This window comes from Diadema setosum, chromosome 14, assembly GCF_964275005.1.
Source record: "Diadema setosum chromosome 14, eeDiaSeto1, whole genome shotgun sequence".
NCBI classification, from domain to species: domain Eukaryota; kingdom Metazoa; phylum Echinodermata; class Echinoidea; order Diadematoida; family Diadematidae; genus Diadema; species Diadema setosum.
Window position 1 is genome coordinate 11,831,543 of NC_092698.1, and position 20,307 is coordinate 11,851,849.

At 40.4% G+C, this 20,307-nt stretch overlaps 1 protein-coding gene across 1 annotated transcript; it reads right to left on the reverse strand.

The window, feature by feature from the left end:
• Positions 1–14,457: 14,457 nt before the first annotated feature.
• Positions 14,458–17,787, reverse strand: LOC140237938 (uncharacterized). The gene has a single exon (XM_072317867.1). It carries the CDS (start codon positions 17,785–17,787, stop codon positions 14,458–14,460), a length of 3,330 nt encoding a protein of 1,109 aa, XP_072173968.1.
• Between the last annotated feature and the right edge of the window lie 2,520 nt (positions 17,788–20,307).

A 20,307-nucleotide genomic window follows, 5' to 3' on the forward strand; every position in this document is an offset into this window, starting at 1 on the left:
AGCACTTTTATAAAAACTAACAGCAGAAACTAAGGAAGGTTTGGTCATGAATCTGCCTCATTTCCCCTTATCTGTTGGTTTACAAGTTCTCTATAGCTACACAATGTACACTTCATTTTGTTGGTTTTTTTCTTATTAGCACTGGAGTTTTGTCTTATCCAATAATTTGTTATAACAATTGATTATCATTGTTTTCAGATCTCCATATTTTGTACCTGTTGTCAGTAGTTTTCAGCATTGCTGGCAAGTAGAGTAACAATTTCATTTATTTTCCTTGAAGAAAGTGTGTAATCTAGAGTAATGAGTCGAAAAATTACATTTTTGTGTGTGTACTCGCAGAAAATGAGAAAATGTTATTTTACCCCTGTCATTTGTATGATACATGTTTTTCTTTTATTTTCATTATATTATGACATTCTCTGTTGCAGAAGTTAGAACTATGGGATAGGAAATGGATTTTTCAGTAATTACCTTACTCAATATAGGTTCATTAGACCACAGTATCAATTTCACTTAATGAGCAGTGAAACAACTATAATGTAACTCAGTAGTTAATTGGGGAGGGTTATGAGCACAAAATCAGTGCCATTTCTGTAGTCACATCCAATGAGATCTTTCAAGTGACCTGCACTACATGTGCAACTGCTCTGAATTACAAAGTGAATGGCAGACTACAAAATAGTAAATACTAAAATCAATTAGTAAATCAAGGTTTTCGGGTAATTACATGTTGTAACACTGTAGTCATATGGTATGGATGTGCTCTTAATGTAAATCGACAATTTCCCCACAAAAATGTTATGTATTGCAACTGATTGACAAATGTCCCTGCATTGACATAGCATGTAAATAACACCAGTTATTCAGTGTTTTAGTAGTAGCCATGATTATTTATCATTGCTACTATGAAAGCACTGAATAATCAACCAGTGGTTATTCATGTCAATGTTGTGTTGCAATAAAAACATTTGATGAATCAATTTCTTGAAAATTGTGTGATGAGAACAGCCAAGGTTGAAGAGCTTACAAACATTTTTAGCTCACCTGAGCCAAAGGCTCAAGTGAGCTATTGCGATCGCCCTTCGTCCGGCGTCCGTCGTGCGTAAACTTTTTACATTTTCATCTTCTTCTTGAAAACCCCAAGACCGATTTTCATCAAACTTGGCAGGTAGCATCCCTAGGGGGTTAGGAACTCAATTTGTTAAAATGGGCACCATGCCCCACCCAGGGGGCCCCCAGGGGGGCCCAAACCCCCCCCCCCCCCCAAAAAAAAAAAAAAATAAAAAATAAAAATTAAGGAATCTATAAAAATCTTTTTCTCTAGAACCAGAAGTGATAGAGCTAAGTTAATACTATGAGTTAGTACATTGATGACTGTAGTTTCAAGTTTGTTCATGGCAAAATCAGGGGTGCCCCCCTTGGGACCCAGGGGAGGGGTTCTAATGGGGCCTAAATTATACATTTTCATCTTCTTCTTGAGAACCCCATGACCCATTTTCACCAAACTTGCCAGGTAGCATCCCTAGGGGGTTAGGAACTCAATTTGTTAAAATGGGCACCATGCCCCACCCAGGGGGCCCCCAGGGGGCCCAAACGCCCCAAAATTAAGGAATCTGTAAAAATCTTCTCCAGAACCAGAAGTGATAGAGCTGAGTTAATACTATGAGCTTGCACATTGATGACTGCAGTTTCAAGTTTGTTCATGGCAGAATCAGGGGTGCCCCCCTTGGGACCCAGGGGAGGGGAGTGAGGAGGGGTCCTAATGGGGCCTAAATTGTACATTTTCATCTTCTTCTTGAGAACCCCATGACCCATTTTCACCAAACTTGGCAGGTAGCATCCCTAGGGGGTTAGGAACTCAATTTGTTAAAATGGGCACCATACCCCACCCAGGGGGCCCCCAGGGGGGCCCAAACCCCCAAAATGAAGGAATCTTTAAAAATCTTCTCTAGAATCAGAAGTTATAGAGGTAAGATAATACTATGAGTGAGTACATTAATGACTGTATTTTCAAGTTTGTTCATAGGAGATCAAGGGGTGCCCCTCTTGGGGGCCGGGGGGGGGGGGGGGGGGGTTGGTTGGGAAGGTCCAAATGGGGACCTGAATTGTACATTTTCATCTTCTTCCTCAAAACCTCATGATGTATTTTCGTCAAACTTGGCAGGTAGCATCCCTAGGGGGTCAGGATCTCAATTTATAAAAATGGGCACCATGCCCCACCCAGAGGGCCCCAGGGGGCCCCAATCCCCCCAAATTAAGGAATCTTTAAAAATTTGGGCCCTTATTGTACAGTTTCATCTTCTACTTGAGAATGCCTGGTCAAATTTTGGTAGAGCTGTGAATAATTTAAATTAGTGACTGCGTGAAAGGTGAACTTGTGATACTCAGGTGAGCGCTAGACCTGCGGGTCTCTTGTTTGGAGAAAAGATCATGTGTGTTCACAGAAACAATGTTCATTGTCAGTTTAGTTGTGATGTTTAGTTGCCTACTCTCACAGTACGTAGTATGTTGAATTATCTATTTTGTCTTTAGACCCTCTGCTTCATTAAAGCATTCTTGTACATTCATGATATTTTGTGCCTGGAACAAAATCAATTTATTTGTTCCATGTATAAATATATATGTGGTATTCAGATTGGCTGTGATGCAATACAGTTTTAATGTGTGGTAGATTGAAATAATCAAAGGGATGATTTACCACAATGATTATGCTCTCCAAGAGGTTGAAAATGTAACTCCTATTTATCTACATTCCCTGGTCAACCATGATCACCAGAGCCACATGTATGCAGGGTCTAATTGCTGTACATGCCAATATTTTTGCAAATGGCAGTAAACCTGACATTTTCATGTTTTCTTAATTTTGCACTTTGTGGTCTTTTGATAATTGATCAAAAATTGCAAATGTTCAGATAAAAAAGTGACTTCTCAAAGAAACAGTTTTTGTTTAAAACTAGAAATATGTAAAATGAGATCAAATCTTCAAACAAAAATGCAGTAGTATTAGGATTTGACCAGGCACCAATGAGCATGGCATTTGGGCTCTACTAATAGTGGTCACTAAATATTGCAAATGGTGTGCTGGCCTAGGGCAGTAAATGTGGGACAAAATTTTACTTTTCTCTTTGTCATTTTTTTTTTCAATGGAGAATTTATTCCCAAAATTTGTGAAAATAAAGCCACTGCAACAATTTCAGTATACATGTATATTTATGGCATTGATTCTCTGTTGCAACATACAACCCAACTTTTAGAAACCAGAGTAAAATGATTCCATAACATTTGAAATAGAAATAAATGAAGATAGAATATCACAACAATCAAATATGAAAGCTTGAAGTTTCCTTTTTAAATGTCTGAAATGACTGTGTGTCTGTGTGTCTCTCTGTCTGTGTGTGCACACATTTTCACTACCAAATGAAGACTTGCACAAGTCCATCGCTATCCTTATGGAGACACACAAAATTTGCACTCTCAAAAAAAAAGTGATTAAAAGTAGTTTTTAAATTTTATTTACCCAGTAAAATACTTTTTTTTAAGTATTTGCAAAATGTCTCCAGAGTTCTGCCTTATGAAGTCATATTGCAACACAAAAGATAATGAGTTAGAAACCTGGGATCTACATACAGCACACAAATGCACGTAAGACTCCTCTGTGCCCTTTAGCATACATTAGATAAGACACTGCATTAAAATTGCAATGATTTATGATCTCAGTGGTATTTGTTGAAGATATGAGTTTGACAGCTGATAGCAGGCACTTCAAGGTACACAACTCTAAATGATTCTATTAATTTGACCTCTGGGTAAATGATAAAACATACAGTTGAAAAGATTGGTAATTTTTGTTATTCCAAAGGTTTGCTAATCCAATAATGAAATGAGGTTAATTTTTCCAGAAGTTAGTTCTGAAACAAACAAATTCTCTGTGTGCACAGTTTGTTAATCCAAAATGAGAAAGCATTTTTTGATCAAAATGTTTGTTTTATTCTGAATGAGGTTTATTCAGAAGGTTTGTTAATCCCAAAATGAAATATTGTTTGTTTTTCCAAAGTGAAACAAAAACATTCATCAAACCAAAGGCTCATTCATCCCAAAATGAAATAAGGTTTGTTGGTTTTAAAAAAAAAAAAAGGAAGAGGAGTTGCATACTAATGGACCTTTGAAAGTACGAACCTTATTTTGTTTTGAGGGATTTACAAACTTTTGGAATATCATACTTTTTTTTTTCATTTTCCACAAACCTTATTTTATTCCAGATTAACAAACCTCTAGAATAATGAGCCTTCCTTTATTTTTGGATTAACAAACCTTCAGAATAATGAACTAACTGAAAAGATGATTAAAGAATGGTAGGTGTTTTTCAGTTCATCATGCTCAAATGTCAAATCTAGCATCCGTCATGTATTGTGCATAAACCTTTTACATTTTCATCTTTTTATTGAAAACTCCATGATAGATATCCACTAAACATGGGACGGGCATCCCCAGGAGGATTTGTTCAAATGCCCCCCCCCCCCCCCATTCAAGGAATCTTTACAAAATCTTCTACTCTACAACCAGGGTCCTGTTTTATGAAGAGTTAGAATTTATTATATCCCTCCTAATTGCTTCTCGTCCTCTGATTGGTCGAGAGCATTGAAAACGACAAAACATAATTCTACCATACAAATCCGCGTCTCGCTATTCTCCCTAGGGAAATAGTAAAAAACTATATCACGCTGGCAAATTTCACGCCTTTTTTGCTTTGCGTCGCGACGTGAAAGATTTCACGTGTAAATGAATGGGTATCACAGCACCTTTGCTTCGCAAGAGATTTCATGTACAAATGAATGGTATTGCGGCGCCTTCACTTCGCGAGAACCACACAGTCAATTTTCACGTACAAATGAATGAGTATGACACACCGTAGACAATACACTCGATACGTGTAACGTTAGAGAAAATAAGAGACTCTAAAAGCTCTCTTTCTACCTAAAAAGATGCCCATGGCGTTGTGGAATAGAATATTACGTTACAACAAAGTAGGCATTATCGTAGATCTATAGCAAACATGGGCTCTAACGTTAGATTCTAGAGATCTTTACGTAGGCTACCGGTACCGTAGATCTTGGCCTCATAAAGACCCCCTAATGGCTCTAGAAGGTCGTTCCAAAGTTTTGGGGCCATGTATGAGAAAGTATGATCCCCTAACTTACGGGCCTAACTTTTAACGGTATGCTAGATTCAAGGTAAGTGTCTATGCCTATATCCCAGTGTAGGACTGCCTGTAAATTTGAGGAGTTCATGCTTCGCCGCTTGAAATGTGTTCTCGCAGTTCATAAACTCGAGCAACCCACCCAAAAGATGTTAACAATGTAGTAGACAGATTTAACAGGTTAGGCCTGCTTAACTATTTCTTGTGTAAGTTAAACCTAGCTAAGCCTATTTCTACCTGTCTAACTGTAGTTCCCGTAATCTGATCCTTTTATAGAAACCCCATCAGTTATTTGAGTAACGTTAGACTCGTCTAGGCTAGAGTCTGAGACGTTAGAACACGAATTTACGATGGAACTTAGGGCCAGGTCTAACGTTAGACTTGCCGTTACTGAATGTTCTACCCAAATTTACAATGTCTACTTGCATTTTCCCGCAAAGGATAGTCCATATTCATGTATAGACAGCTAGAAAACGCTAGAAAGTTTGCGCATATTTACCAGTACGTTGTACAGCAGTGCACTGCGGCTGAGCGCGCATTTGTCTCTTCATAATACGCGTACGCGCTGCCCTCCTGCTGCCTTCCCAAGCATGATTGACCTGTGAATCTTCTCGGAAAGAGTGAGGCAAGGATGCTCTAAAAAGGGTAAATTACATAATTAAACCAGCAGTCAATTACTCTATTCATTGGGAGGGATATAAAACAAATATACCAGGGGTGGTATTCTGAGGTCGTAATTAAGTCTGTAATTAACTTCGTGATTAAATCGTGAAGTTAATAGGCCCTTAATCATGGGCAAAATTAGGCCATTGTTCGAGGCACCGGTTGAAACTATGTGCATTCGGTGACTTCAATAAGCACTATTTTCTTCGGGCTGCGCCCCTCAAAAAATAGTGCTTATTGAAGGTGTACAGGAATCACCGTGATGTTGGTCGGTCGGTCGGTCTGTTGCAAAATCTTGCGTCGCGAACTCCTACAGTTTTGAAGCAATTTAAATGAAACTTAGGGTAAATGATGATATTGAGGTATAGATGTGCAAGACGTGTTTTTTGTGTTTGTCGGACAATGCGTTGCCATGGTAACCATAATTTTACCAAAACCTTGTGGATTGAATAACTTCCACAGTATTTAAGCAATCAGTTTCAAAATTGGTATCTATGATCTATAGGTGTAGTTATGCAAGACACTCTTTGTGTTTGTACTTGACAAAGCATTGCCATGGTAACTGCATGTTTTCTTCAAAATCTTGAGGAGTGAACAACTTCCACAGTTTTGAAGCAATTGAAATCAAATTTGGTAGGCACTATGGCCTTGAGGCATAGATGTGGAACAGGTAATTTTTGTGTTTGTCGGACAAAGCGTTGCCATGGTAACCATAATTTTACCAAAACCTTGTGGATTGAATAACTTCCACATCATTCAAGCAATTAAGGTCAAATTTAGTATGTATGATGATCGGGAGGTGTAGTTATGCAAGACACCAATGTGTTAATATAAGAAAAATGTGTTGCCATGGTAAACACTCATTTTTGTATCAAATTGAACCATTTAATCTATGAAGGTGAAATTTGGTGTGTATGATGCTCTTTAAGTGTAGTTTTGCAAAATGTCCTTTGTATTTGTATCAGACAATACGTTGCCATGGTAACCACATTTTTTTTTAATCCTGTGGAGCGAACTTCTTCCAGTTTTGGAGCAATTGAAATCAAATTTGGTAGGCATTATGGCCTTGAGGCATAGATGTGGAACACGTAATCTTTCTGTTTGTCACACAAACCGTTGCCATGGTAACCACAATTTTACCAAAACCTTGCAGAAGGAATAACTTTTCCATCATTCAAGCAATAAAAGTCAAATTTAGTATGTATCATGATCTAGAAGTGTAGTTTTGCAAGACACCAATGTGTTAGTTTAAGGAAAATGTGTTGCCATGGTAACCACTCATTTTTGTATCAAAAGAAACCAAGATATGAAGGTCAAATTTGGTGTGTATGATGGTCTTTAAGTGTAGTGATGCTGGGGGAAAGCATGTTTCCATTTGCAGTAAGTTTTATACTCAGTGTCAACTCTGTAATTGTACAGTAAACTAAAATTATTCTGTTTTCAATTCGACAAAAGCACAAACTTGGTATTAACATCATTGCCCTCATGACATCACATACCATAAAGCAACAATAGGGGCGGGGGTATTAATCACCTTCAGTGATGATTCTAGTTATATACTGTAGTTGATTTCAACTAAGTCTATGGCAGCCTGTGTGGTAAGGAAATTTGAAATAGATTTTATCTTTTGATAAAACGGGGCCCTGAAGTGATAAAGTTATTACATTTAAAACCATGAGTTTGTACATTGATGACTGAAGTTTCAAGTCTGTTCATGGTGCATCCAGGGGTGCCTGCCATGGAGCCTAGAAGGGGTTGGGGAAGGCTCCATCCCCCCCCCCCCAAAAAAAAGGAATCATTAAACTCTTCATTTCTATTCATGAACTAAGTTATGCTAAGGACAAATTTGGAGGTTTACATGAGGTGACATACTACACATGTTCTCTCCAAATTTGTTTTGTTTTAATATTATAATACTTGGTGTTATGGACCATTTTCATTTTGTTTGGATCTAAGAAATTGCGTTTTTTGTACGAACTGTTGTTCATGCACCAGTTAGGAATGACACAATCACACAATTTACTGCAGCTCTCCATGTAATTTTATTAGTTGAAGTAACTCTCAGGTTAACAAGGAATAAGAGGATACCTGTAAACACCCCTTCTCTCATTATTGGTGGACATCAGGTAGCTACAAGCGAAAATGTATTATTCCTTGGTATTACTATCAATGAATTTCTGTCATGGAAGCAACACATACTAAATGTATGTTCCAAAGCTTCTCGGGGTGTTGGTGTGATGCATAAGCTAAAATTTATTGTTCCTAAAAGTGTCTTGACTACACTGTATAATAGCATCATAATGCCTCACTTGATGTATTGTAATGTTGCCTGGGGTAATACTTATAACAGCCATCTTCATAAATTGTTTATTGTACAAAAGAGAGCTATCAGGCTAATAACAAGCTCACACTTTACTAGGCCAAGTGCCCCCCAGTTCTTACAGCTGTGTTGTTTACCTCTAAACGAGTTAGTGTGTTTTAACTCATTGGCATTCATGTACAAGCTTCACATGTCCAGTTCTCCCTCCTTATTTCTAGATTTGTTCGTCAAAAACTCAGTTGTTCATTCCCATAATACACGACAGAAAAACCTTCTGCATCTACCTCGTGTAGCTACCAGTATTGCCCTAAATTCTTTTTATGTGTCTTGCATAAAAGAATGGAACATGTTGCCCTCAGATGTTAAAGATAGTACCACTTTTTCCAGATTTAAAGTGTTGGCTCGGAAGTATTTGCTTCATCGATATTCTCAGTCTCATTGATGCTGCTCCTTTTAAATTCTACATACATGACCTCATCTCATCGCTTTCCATTTGAGTAATATAGTCTAATGCCAATTATGTTTTGCTTTAAAATTCCATAGGTAGTGTGTGTGTGTGTGTGTGTGTGTGTGAGGGATTGAGGAATTCCACTAGAATTATTCTATGGCTTTAATGTTTGTATATAGTAGTGAGTTATTATATTATGTCTTAACTTGCCTTTCCAGGGGTTCTTATTATACAAGCTTGCTTTTCTAAGACCCCTCCACTTTACATCTATATGCATCTACATGCATTGTCAATTTATATTCAATTCTGCAAATTGTTTTAATCACATATTCAACAATGTATTCCTTGTTACATATTATTGTTCTTATGTAATTTTTGTATTGTGGAAACTTTTAATAAACTTGAAACTTGAAACTTGAAACTCTCAGGTTGAACGGAAATAGCACCTCTTATTATTCATTATTATTTCTTAGCAGAAGACATACAGTACAAACGGATTGATTACAAATCTGAAGATCTTTAAACATTGCAATAACACAAAATTACTTAACGTTGGATGCACCTAGCAGGGCTGCCAGATTTGGGCATGGTTAACAAACTGACTGTAGTCCACGGACTGCCCTATACAATTTACCTGCCAGGTGCATTCAGTGTTGCAGATTTATCTGACATGTAATTATCATAACAAAACATTCATAAAACCATACCTTTTAGAAACCCCTTGTATGAAAAAAAAAAAAAATTACATTAGAAAGTTCATACTACACAAACATTAGAGGGGCATAGTCCCGGTAGTGTAGAGGGCGCTGTTGATGATACTGCCGATCACTGTTAGCATTAGCCGGGTTCACACGTACACCAATTAGTGGGATACAAATCTCGAGATTTGCATCGCGATCGTCATCCCGAGTTTTTTGCACGTGTGGACAGAAAAAACCCGACCAAGAAATCTTGCGCTGGTTCCTCAATTAGCGGGATAATTGGCCCCGCGCTGGTACGTGTGAACGGTCGGGATTAGAATCTCGAGTTTTTATATCCCATCATGCAATGTGCACATCACTACAGCGAGGCCTCTGCGAAGAGGTCCTTCACCTTGAAGTTTGAAGTTTGTTTGAAGTTTGATTTATTACTCAATGACCCTCATGGGGTATGGGAGTACAATGTCAATTGAAAATACGCAAAATAGAAAAATTTCAAATAAGAATTAACATATAATAATATAGACGCCTACATGTATAATACAATTATATACAAGATATCAACATACTTTTCAAATAAAATTTGCATAAAAGTATGTTATGAATAATATACCGTACTATACAAATGTAAATCTATCACATGAATTACGAACAATGCAGGCACTGCCTGATGCAAATAATCACGAAAAGGGTATGGTAGGTGTCCAACCCACCGACCGGGTCCATAACGACCGACCGCGCATTATAATGGCATTGCGCGTACAGAAAGAAAATGTACGCATGGGACTACGCGCAACGGTGTTCGATTCCTCACTGGGCTACGCTACCGAGTAAAATATGGCGAAAACAACTAAGTATTCCCTCTAAATTACCGAAATTTAGCAAGATCGAATAAGGTTTATCGTGTAACTACATATAACTAGGCCTACCTTTGCTGATTCGTTGTTAGATGTAGAGTATCCTTCCGTAATAAATTTGACGATTTTGACCGCAAAATTGTCACCGCCGCTGGTACGATCGTGCACACACGTTACACATACACGCCCACATGACATAAACATTTTGTCGCCCGCTACGACCGTACGAGTTGATGCAGAAACGAGAAATGAATGTGAAAAAAACAAACCGACTCATCTAATCTATTTCAATTACGATGAAAAGTTTCCTAATGAAAATCAAGTCAAATTCATCAAACAGTCCTTCAAAAGTAATATCGAGGGATTCAAAATATATTCAAATATTATTGGGGAAAAAATTACGACTAGAAAAAAACAGCAGCTTGTCGAAAAAAACTGAGTGCAACTGAGTGCGGAAAAAATGACACCCCACGCGTTCGAGGCCGCCAACTAGAGCGCGTACCTCAGATCGCATTTTCAGTGCGCGCTTGTGAATCCGGAGTATTTTCTCCACACGTGAGTAAAATTTCAGGCAAATTGTGAGATTTTTCACGTTTCTATTGATAGAAAAACGTTAGGTGTCCGATATTATGAACACCCAACCATACACTCTAAAAACAGATTGGTTGGAATAACCAATATATTGGTTACATAAATTTAACCAATCTCGTTGTATGTGTCCAACCAATCTCTTGGTTACAGTAACCAATCTCGTTTGGTTCAAATATCAGCCAATCTACATTGGTTGCACATTTAACCAACATGGATTGGTTAGTTTAACCATAGATTGGTTAATCTAGTATGGGCTATATGATGCAATCAATCCACATTGGTTGAAGTTTTTATATCCCATCATGTAATGCGCACATCACAACAGCGAGGCCTCTGCGAAGAGGTCCTTCACCTCTTTGGCGCACCAAAACAACAGCGCGCGAACCACAACACTGCCACGTAAAAGACAACAGCCGGGTTCACACGTACAAATTAGCGGGATGACGATCGCGATGCTCATCCTGAGTTTTTTTTTGCGCGTGTCCACACGTATCAAATTAGCGGGATAGCGATCGCGATCGGTATCCCGCTAATTTGGCGAGCGTCCACACGTACCGAATTATCCCGCTAATTGCCGATAGAGATAACAGCAAAGCCAGCAAACTGGGTCACGCAGCGCCCTTCTCTATCACTGCCTGCGCGCACGTACCTTTGTCCATTGCCTTTAATGCGTCAGTGGTGTGGTTTGCGCGCTGTTGTTGTTGTGCTCCAAAGAGGTGAAATACCTCTTCGCAGAGGCCTCGCTGTTGTGATGTGCGCATTGCATGATGGGATGTAAAAACTCGAGATTCTAATCCCGACCGTTCACACGTACCAGCGCGGTGCCAATTATCCCGCTAATAGGCGAACCAGCGCAAGATTTCTTGGGATTAGCATCGCGATGCTTATCCCGCTAATTTTCGGGTTTTTTCTGTCCACATGTGCAAAAAACTCGGGATGACGATCGCGATGCAAATCTCGAGATTTGTATCCCGCTAATTGGTGTACGTGTGAACCCGGCTAATGGGCAAAGGAAAATGCGCACAGGCAGTGATAAGCCGGGTTCACACGTACAAATTAGCGGGATGACGATCGCGATGCTCATCCCGAGTTTTTTTGCGAGCGTCCACACGTACCAAATTAGCGGGATAGCGATCGCGATCGGTATCCTGCTAATTTGGCGAGCGTCCACACGTACCGAATTATCCCGCTAATTGCCGATAGAGATAACAGCAAAGCCTGCAAACTGGGTCACACAGCGCCCTTAACTTCTCTATCACTGCCTGCGCGCACTTACCTTTGTCCATTGTCTTTTACGCGTCAGTGGTGTGGTTCGCGCGCTGTTGTTGTACTCCAAAGAGGTGAAGGACCTCTTCGCAGAGGCCTCGCTGTTGTGATGTGCGTATTGCATGATGGGATGTAAAAACCAAAGATAGTAGAGATATAAGCAAAGAGATTTTTCCTCCCCACCAATAGAGGGCGGACTCTACAATGGAGTCAGTGATTTCATGGGGGCCGCCATAGCTCACTTAACAATGGCGGACTTTGCGTACTATGTATACATTTCTACAGCGCGTATTACGCGAACTTCTGAACTTTTACGCGAGTACGCACTTGATTTTGGCTGCTCCTCGGTTGCTCGTTTGCTAGCGTGTTAGCACGAGGGGTGAGCCTACCGTTGTACCGCCTCGTCATCCAATGCTCCCCTTGCGCTCACAAAACAATAGTACAGGGCGTATGAACAGTGGCGTATCTAGGGAAAACGGCGCCCGGGGCAAGCACGAAAATTGCGCCCCTAATTTCTGAAAAAGTGTTCAACCCCAACCCCAACCCCATCCCGGTAGGAACTTTAAACAAAGTCCACATGATGCTTTTTCAAGCACTTAAAAGGGACCTTTTGAGGGTGACTTAAATGTAATAAATTTTGATAGATTTTGGCGAGCGAGCGCAGCGAGCGAGCCGAAAATTTTTGTATTTCAGCTTACAAAACATGGAATTCTTGTCATTTTTTGCTTACCAAATCTTACAATTCTAATCAAGATATAGTGACGGCCTTATAGATAACGATTTATACCAAAAAACTGAGGACTTTAAAAAATACTCTAAATTAGTGCGCGCGAGTGAGCTGAAATTTGTAAATGTCCTCGTCATCATCACGTATTGTTCTTATCTTTTTTTTGATATAAATTTTGGCGAGCGAGCGAGCCTAAAATTTCTGTATTTCAGCTTACAAAACATGGAATTCTTGTCATTTTCTTGCTCATTGAATCTCATAATTATAGTGACGACCTTACAGATAACGATTTATACCAACAAACTGAGGACTTGAAAAAATACTCTAAATTAGTACGAGCGAGTGAGCCGAAATTTGTATATTTCCGCGTCATCATTATACGTTTTGTTATTATCTTGTTTGATTTGTATAGCTGCCCATGCGATAAATTACCAGTTGACAAACGGGACGTAGTTGGAATCGGTCAGATATTTATTCTCAACGGTCGTACCCGTGAAACTGTAAAGAAAATTGTATAAGTAAAATATACAACAATTAGATCTAATTCAGTTTCACAAATTACAATAAAATTGCTTTGTCATTCATATATGTCTAATGAATGTTTTACACTAAAACTATGCATTTATACAATAATCACTAAAATTATATACATCTATAGATCACAGTGCTTTCAATCTCACATTTGCTAAAGAGTAACATCAATACTAATTTGATCACTCTTCACAATATATTCATTGTTAAATCTTAACCTCTATGTACAAACATATAAAATACTATAATCATAAGAATCACATATATATATTGTATATAAGACTTAATACAATCATATTTAAATTGCTTACCTCTTTGGTGAACATTGTATCACATATAAGCAGCTTGTTTATGGTTTGTTGACTTTGATTGCTTTTCCTTTCAAAATTTCGTTGCTGAATGTACCTTCGATGTTTTCTGTATTTTTAGTAGCTACAGATGTGAAACTGATCTGAGCGTATAAAATCATTCTACTATTTGGTTACCATTACAAGATCAAAGGGAAGCGCCTGCGCTCATACAATAATCAAAACATACCGCCTAGCGTATACGCATACGCGCATCTAACAATACCGCCAGGGAGAGTAACTGTTACCATGGCAGCAGCCTGGGGACTGCTGCCACACTCCCACCCAAAATCATCTATGATTTTATTTCAACATTAATCACTATATCATATATTTAATTCTTTGTAAACAAAAGTTTCATACCAAACCAATAGCAAAGTACATTACAATAATAGTCAATATATCACAGCAAATTACTGTGAAAACCATCACAAACTGTGAGAGACATAGTCAGTATAACTATTCTGAGCTTTTGATCAGAACGATCAATTTATCCAGTTCTTTGGTGGAGAGGTTTGCAGCGAACACACTTGCTGAAAAGAGATTAAAGACGATGCGTCTTGCAACCAGTCATCCGATACCCACTAGTGCAGAGCGGATGACATTGATGGTCAGATTCCTTCTTTGATGTGCCGTTCTTCGATGGTTGTGTAAGGCGAGAAGTTTAGAGAGGTGGCTATCCTTTGGTAGGATGACAGGATGTCTTTCACCATACATCATTTCTGACTTCTTTAACCGCCCTCCCACCCGTAGCAGATCGTGGTCATCTAGGAACGGGTCAAGCTGTCTCAGTGAGTTGGACTTCGAAGTGGCTAGGGAATCTGATTTGTCGAGTTGCTTTCTTCACGAAAGGCTTCTTTCTGGATTGCGCAGATGAGATTCCTCTCTGCTACTTGTTTGGCTTCTACTTCGTCAATGCTCAGACCCCTTTTCCTGTAAGAGCACTTTACTATTACTGCTACTGCTTTCAGTGCATTTTCAAGGCTGGAGAACCGAGTCAGCCTTTCTTCGAAGGATGTGAAAGTCTTTGCTTGTGTTGCGTGAACAGTGGCAGATTTCACTTCAACATCATCTGGAGAGACTTCTGCAGTAACATCTTGAGGAGGAATCTCATTCTCCCAAAGAAACTTGGGTCCTGTGAGCCAGTTTGATGCCAGCATTTCTTCTGTCGTCAATCCTCTAGATGCATGATCTGCAGGATTTTCTGCACTGGCTACATAGTTCCATTGTTCTGGACGCGAGGTCTGACGGATGCGTTCGACGCGATTGGCAACGTACATGTGGAAGCGCTTTGTCTCGTTGTGTGTGTAGCCAAGAACAACTTGTGAGTCGGTCCAGAAGTGGTGTGTGGCAGAACTATAATCGAGTTCATTGTCCAGGATATTGGCAATTTTCACTGAACAAGTAGCTGCTTGGAGTTCTAGTCTTGGGATCGTTGTTGGCTTTAGAGGACATACTCGTGCCTTTGCCATAACCAAGGAGCAATGGACGCGATCGCTTTCATTCTTTAGACGCACGTAGGAACACTGACCATATCCTGTCAATGATGCATCTGAGAAGTGGTGCAGCTCAACTTCCTTGGGAGTTCCAAAGTCTTGTGGTTGGAAGCAACGGGGGATTTTCACTTTGTCGAGTTTCAACATCTCCTGTCTCCACTTTTCCCATCGTGGACGGAGCTCGTCAGGAACAGGATGATCCCAGTCCACCTTGCTTCTACACATCTCCTGGAGAATCTGTCTCCCAACTAGAACCAAGGGGGCAATCAGACCAAGTGGATCGTAGACGGAGGCAACTGTTGCAAGAATCCCACGTCTTGTCAAGGGACGGTCTTTGAGGGTAAGTCTGAAACAGAACTCATCAGAGTCGATGCACCAGTGTAGGCCGAGTGCTCGTTCAATGGGCGTAGCGTCTTGCTGGCCGAGTTCAAGACTAGTCTTGGCAACAGCAGCACGTTCAGACTCAGGGATACTGCTTGTGACTTCTGGACTGTTGCTAACGAACTTGTGCAAACGCAAGTTACCTTTGGCACACATGCTCACTGTCTTCTGAATGAGGTCAATGGCTTCTGCTTCAGAAGATTCACACTTTAGACCGTCATCGACGTAGAAGTTTCTTGTAAGAAAGTCAGCAGCTTCCATGCTGAGCTCCTTATGGTCCTTCGCGATTTGCTTTAGTCCAAAGTTGGCACATCCTGGGGAGGAAGTGGCGCCGAAGAGATGGACCTTCATTCGATAGTCCACTGGAGTCTTGGAAAGATCTCCATCTTCCCACCACAAGAAACGAAGGTAGTTTTGATGCTGTCTCATGACGCGGAACTGATGGTACATCTTTTCCACATCGCACGTGAAAGCAATGGGTCCTTGGCGAAATCTACACAGGACTCCAATCAGAGGGTTGATGAGGTTGGGGCCCTGTAGGAGATGATCGTTTAGACTGGTTCCTTGGTAACGAGCACTGCAGTCGAAAACGACTCTCACTTTGTTCGGCTTCTTTGGGTGATATACCCCATGATGTGGTATGTACCACTTGTTCTCAACTGACAATTCTTCCGCAGGAACCTTTTCTGCATCACCTCGCTGAAGAATTTCGTTCATGAATGTCATGTAATGTTCTTTGTACTGAGGTCGTTTCTGGAACTGACTCTTCAATCCTTTGAGTCGACTTATGGCAGCTTGTCGATTGTTCGGTAGAGTGGGTTCACCATTCTTGAAGGGGAGGGGCATTTCATAGTATCCATCATCCCTTTGGTTGATTCCATCTCTGACGATCTGCAGAAATTTCTTGTCGTCCTGAGACATTACATCTGTTCCTTCGATTTCATGAAAGTCCTTTTCCATCATCTGAAGGAAGTCTGCCGTCGTGACATCTTTTAGCTGTGTCTTGTAGACATACTTCACGTCTGATTGACTGTCAGTCAAAATAGGAGCTTCTACCTTCATGCTGACAGTACGATATGATTGCCCGAATGCATCAAAGTTGTCTGTAGAGTACGTCTGAGAGCCACCAACAATGCTCCATCCTAATTCTGTTTCTACTGCGAAGGGCTCATCATTCTTTCCAGAGAAACAGTTCTTTGGGGCGAGAGCGCGAGCGCAATTGTATCCAATGAGCAGACCTACAGGGCAGTCTTGCTTTGGTGCGAGTTGGTCTGCGAGACTATTTAGGTGAGGCCACTGGATTGCTGTCTCTGGTGTAGGGATGTGAGCTTCATCAAGTGGAATTGAGTTCCTGGAGTATGCAGCAGGAAGTGGTATCTTTTCGGCCGACTTGAAACCACGAACTACAAGGTTCTCATATCTCCTACATGGAATATTCGTACAGTTGTCTGTCATAGTTGTCAACCTCAATGTAGCAGCATGTGATGGTACCTGCAGTTCTTCTCCAACACTATCTGCAGTGAAGGTTGTGTCTGACATTGTGTCTAACAGAGCGTAGACCAGTATCTCTTTCTCGGGACTGTCCAGGCTTGACAGGTATACCGGCAGAACCATTGATGTGAGAGAAGCGTCTGTACCTGATATGGCTTTGTGGCAATTTGCTTCTTTCTCTTTGGGAGTCTCCTTGGCCTTGGTAGACTGCGTTTCTTGTTTTTCCTTGTTTTCTCGTTCTCCTTCTGCAGTTGACTGTTTGAATGTGTCGTCGTGCATACATGTTGGATGACGCTTACTGCATATTTTGCATTCACTCCTCTTTGGACATTGCTTGGACATATGACCTTTGCTAAGACACCCATAGCACAGTCCTTCATTCTTCACAAACTCTCTCTTCTGCTCCACTGGTTTGCGACTGAATTCCCGGCATTCTTCTAAGCCATGGTTCTGTCGTTCGCAGAAGATGCAGCTTTTCTTGGCCACATTTGGTTTGCTAACTGTCGAATAAGTCATCCTTTGTTGCCGAATTGCATACTTCTTGTTTACTTCCTGTGTCTGACTGACGTATTTGTTCCGGTCTTTTCCAGTTTTTGCAGTCTCATACGTCACGTAAGGATCGTTTGCGATGTCATCTTCCTCTGTCAGAAACGAGACAAATTCTTCAAAGGATGGATATCGTCCACTGCTCTTCTTGAGCGTCGCTACTGTGCGATTCCACCTGTGTACGATGTAGTCAGGAAGTTTCGTGCAAATCTTGCCAATCTCTCGCATGTCGTTCAAGATTTGCAAGTCTTTGATTTCTGAAGAGGCCACCAGATATTGTCGCAGGAAGTCTTAGAGATTTTGGAGACCGTTGTGGTCCTTATTGGCGATTCTTGGCCATGCATCAAGTTTAGATCGAAAGGCTTCTGAAATCGTGAAGGGGTTACCAAAGCGTTTCTCAAGCACCGCCTTGGCCTGATCGAAGGCATTTTCTGATCTCAGCAAGAAGAAGCCACTGACAGCATCTCTAGCAGATCCTCCAAGTTATCTTCTGAGGTAGTGAATTCTTTCACCAGCTGGGATTCCTCGACACTCGATTAAAGTTGTGAAGGCTGACAGCCAGTCAGGGTACTGTAGAGGATCACCCATGAATACAGGAGGCTCAGGAATAGGCAGTCTGGTAAGCGTCATTGCTCGAGCAAGCGCCTCGGTAAGAGCATCACTTTCCTTGGCATCTGAGCGATAGGAAGCTGGATAGAAGACTGGTGACTCAGGATTTAGGGCCTCTGTCTTCGACGACTTCTGGTTTGAAGGGAGTGGATGATCATCAGCTCTAGGAATGCTTTTCTCCCGTGACATCTTTTTCACGATTGTTGCACTTTTTTCCTTCTGAGATGATCCAACCAGCTGCTTAGATGATCTCACTGTGATGGAGGATGCAGTATCGTCCACTTCATACACTCTCATCATTGCCTCTTGTGCCTTCAGTTGACCTTCTAGACGTTCTTCCTCGAGTTCTCTGCGTAATTGCGCCATCTTAAGAGAAGCTTCCTTCCTACGAGCATCTTCTTCCAACTCAAGACGCTCTAACTCCTTCCGACGTTCGTTCTGACGCTTTTGTGCAGCAAGTTTCTCTTGCAGAGCTGCAGTCTCAGCTGCAACAACCAACCTCTTCGACGAGATTGTAGATGCTTTCGAGATCTTGGAACCAGCCGACTTTCTTGTGATAGATGATTCTTTAGTATCGAATTGCTTCTTAGAAACAGTGGTTACGATTTTCGAAATCATATCAACAACAATTGGGGAGAGCTTGTCTAAATTCTTAGCTATCTCTTCATCTCTTTCCCCTAGAACTTCTTCTAGCTCATCTGCTACTTGTTGCAGTGAACCGAATCTAGCAGAGATGTCAGATTTTCTTTCTGACAGGTCATCACAGTTTACGGAAACTGAGGACAGCATTTTCTCAGAGTCCTTCAAGACTGTTAGCATGTCAAAATGTTCTGAATAGAACTGTTCTTCTAACTCTTCTACTTTGTTCTGTCTAGCCTTTTCTGTAAGTTTCTTTGTACGGGTAGAACGCCGCACATTTTTGGCAGACATGCTATCGATTGTTTCTTTCTTAGTGCTTGTATTTACGTTATCTTCAAGACCATCGGTAGTATTACTTTGATACTCTTCCGTATTGACAGATAACACACTCTTTGCATTAACGTCAACAGTTCTATGAGATCGTTATTATACATCAACCATGTCAACAGTGTCTAATTTTCACTTACTTCGCTTCATTTCTAGGCAAAGAGAAAGAAAATGTTTTCTTTCGTAACACAGATTTGAAATATTGTACTATAGCGAATACAATTTTTCTTTACGAAGAGTAAATACACATCACATTCTGTCCAGATAGTATATCACATGTATAACACTAAGGATATAGTTAATACGCGATATTCACTTCTGAATTCGAGTAAGTCTATATATATAGCTCTATATCTAGTTCAAATTATATAGCTCAATCACATTCACTGTTCTTACATATGATTTATGTCACGCACTCCTTTCTTGCTCTAGTTCTCTTCCTACAGAGCGAAATAAACTGTACTTTAATATCTAATACAGCTTGTACGAGATTACAATATCAATACCACACGATCACGATGTATCCACAACCAGGAGACTGTTACAGAAGTTACGGATGAGGAATCGATGATGGGCTGAGCTGTCTTATAGTCTATATCAGCACTGGAAGTATCAGCATTCAGGTATCGAAGTTCAAAGTTCAAGTTCAGTTCCAATGACACTTGCTCGAAGACCTCTACCACGAATTCAAGCCGTCAATCAGTTGCCTAATTCCCTGCGTTGCACCCGACTTTGCGATGTGGTGAACGCCGATGGGACGAATGCGCTGGTTGACATCGAATGGCGGGGTGGTATGACGATCATCGACTTGTCGTTGAACAGGAACGATGTTCAAAGAGTTTCACTATAGCTGCCCATGCGATAAATTACCAGTTGACAAACGGGACGTAGTTGGAATCGGTCAGATATTTATTCTCAACGGTCGTACCCGTGAAACTGTAAAGAAAATTGTATAAGTAAAATATGTAAATCTAATTCAGTTTCACAAATTACAATAAAATTGCTTTGTCATTCATATATATCTAATGAATGTTTTACACTAAAATTATGCATTTATACAATAATCACTAAAATTATATACATCTATAGATCACAGTGCTTTCAATCTCACATTTGCTAAAGAGTAACATCAATACTAATTCGATCACTCTTCACAATATATTCATTGTTAAA

Excerpts from the sequence above, each read along its gene's own strand:
- LOC140237938 (XM_072317867.1), bottom strand. The coding sequence starts at position 17,787 with ATGCGAGAGATTGGCAAGATTTGCACGAAACTTCCTGACTACATCGTA.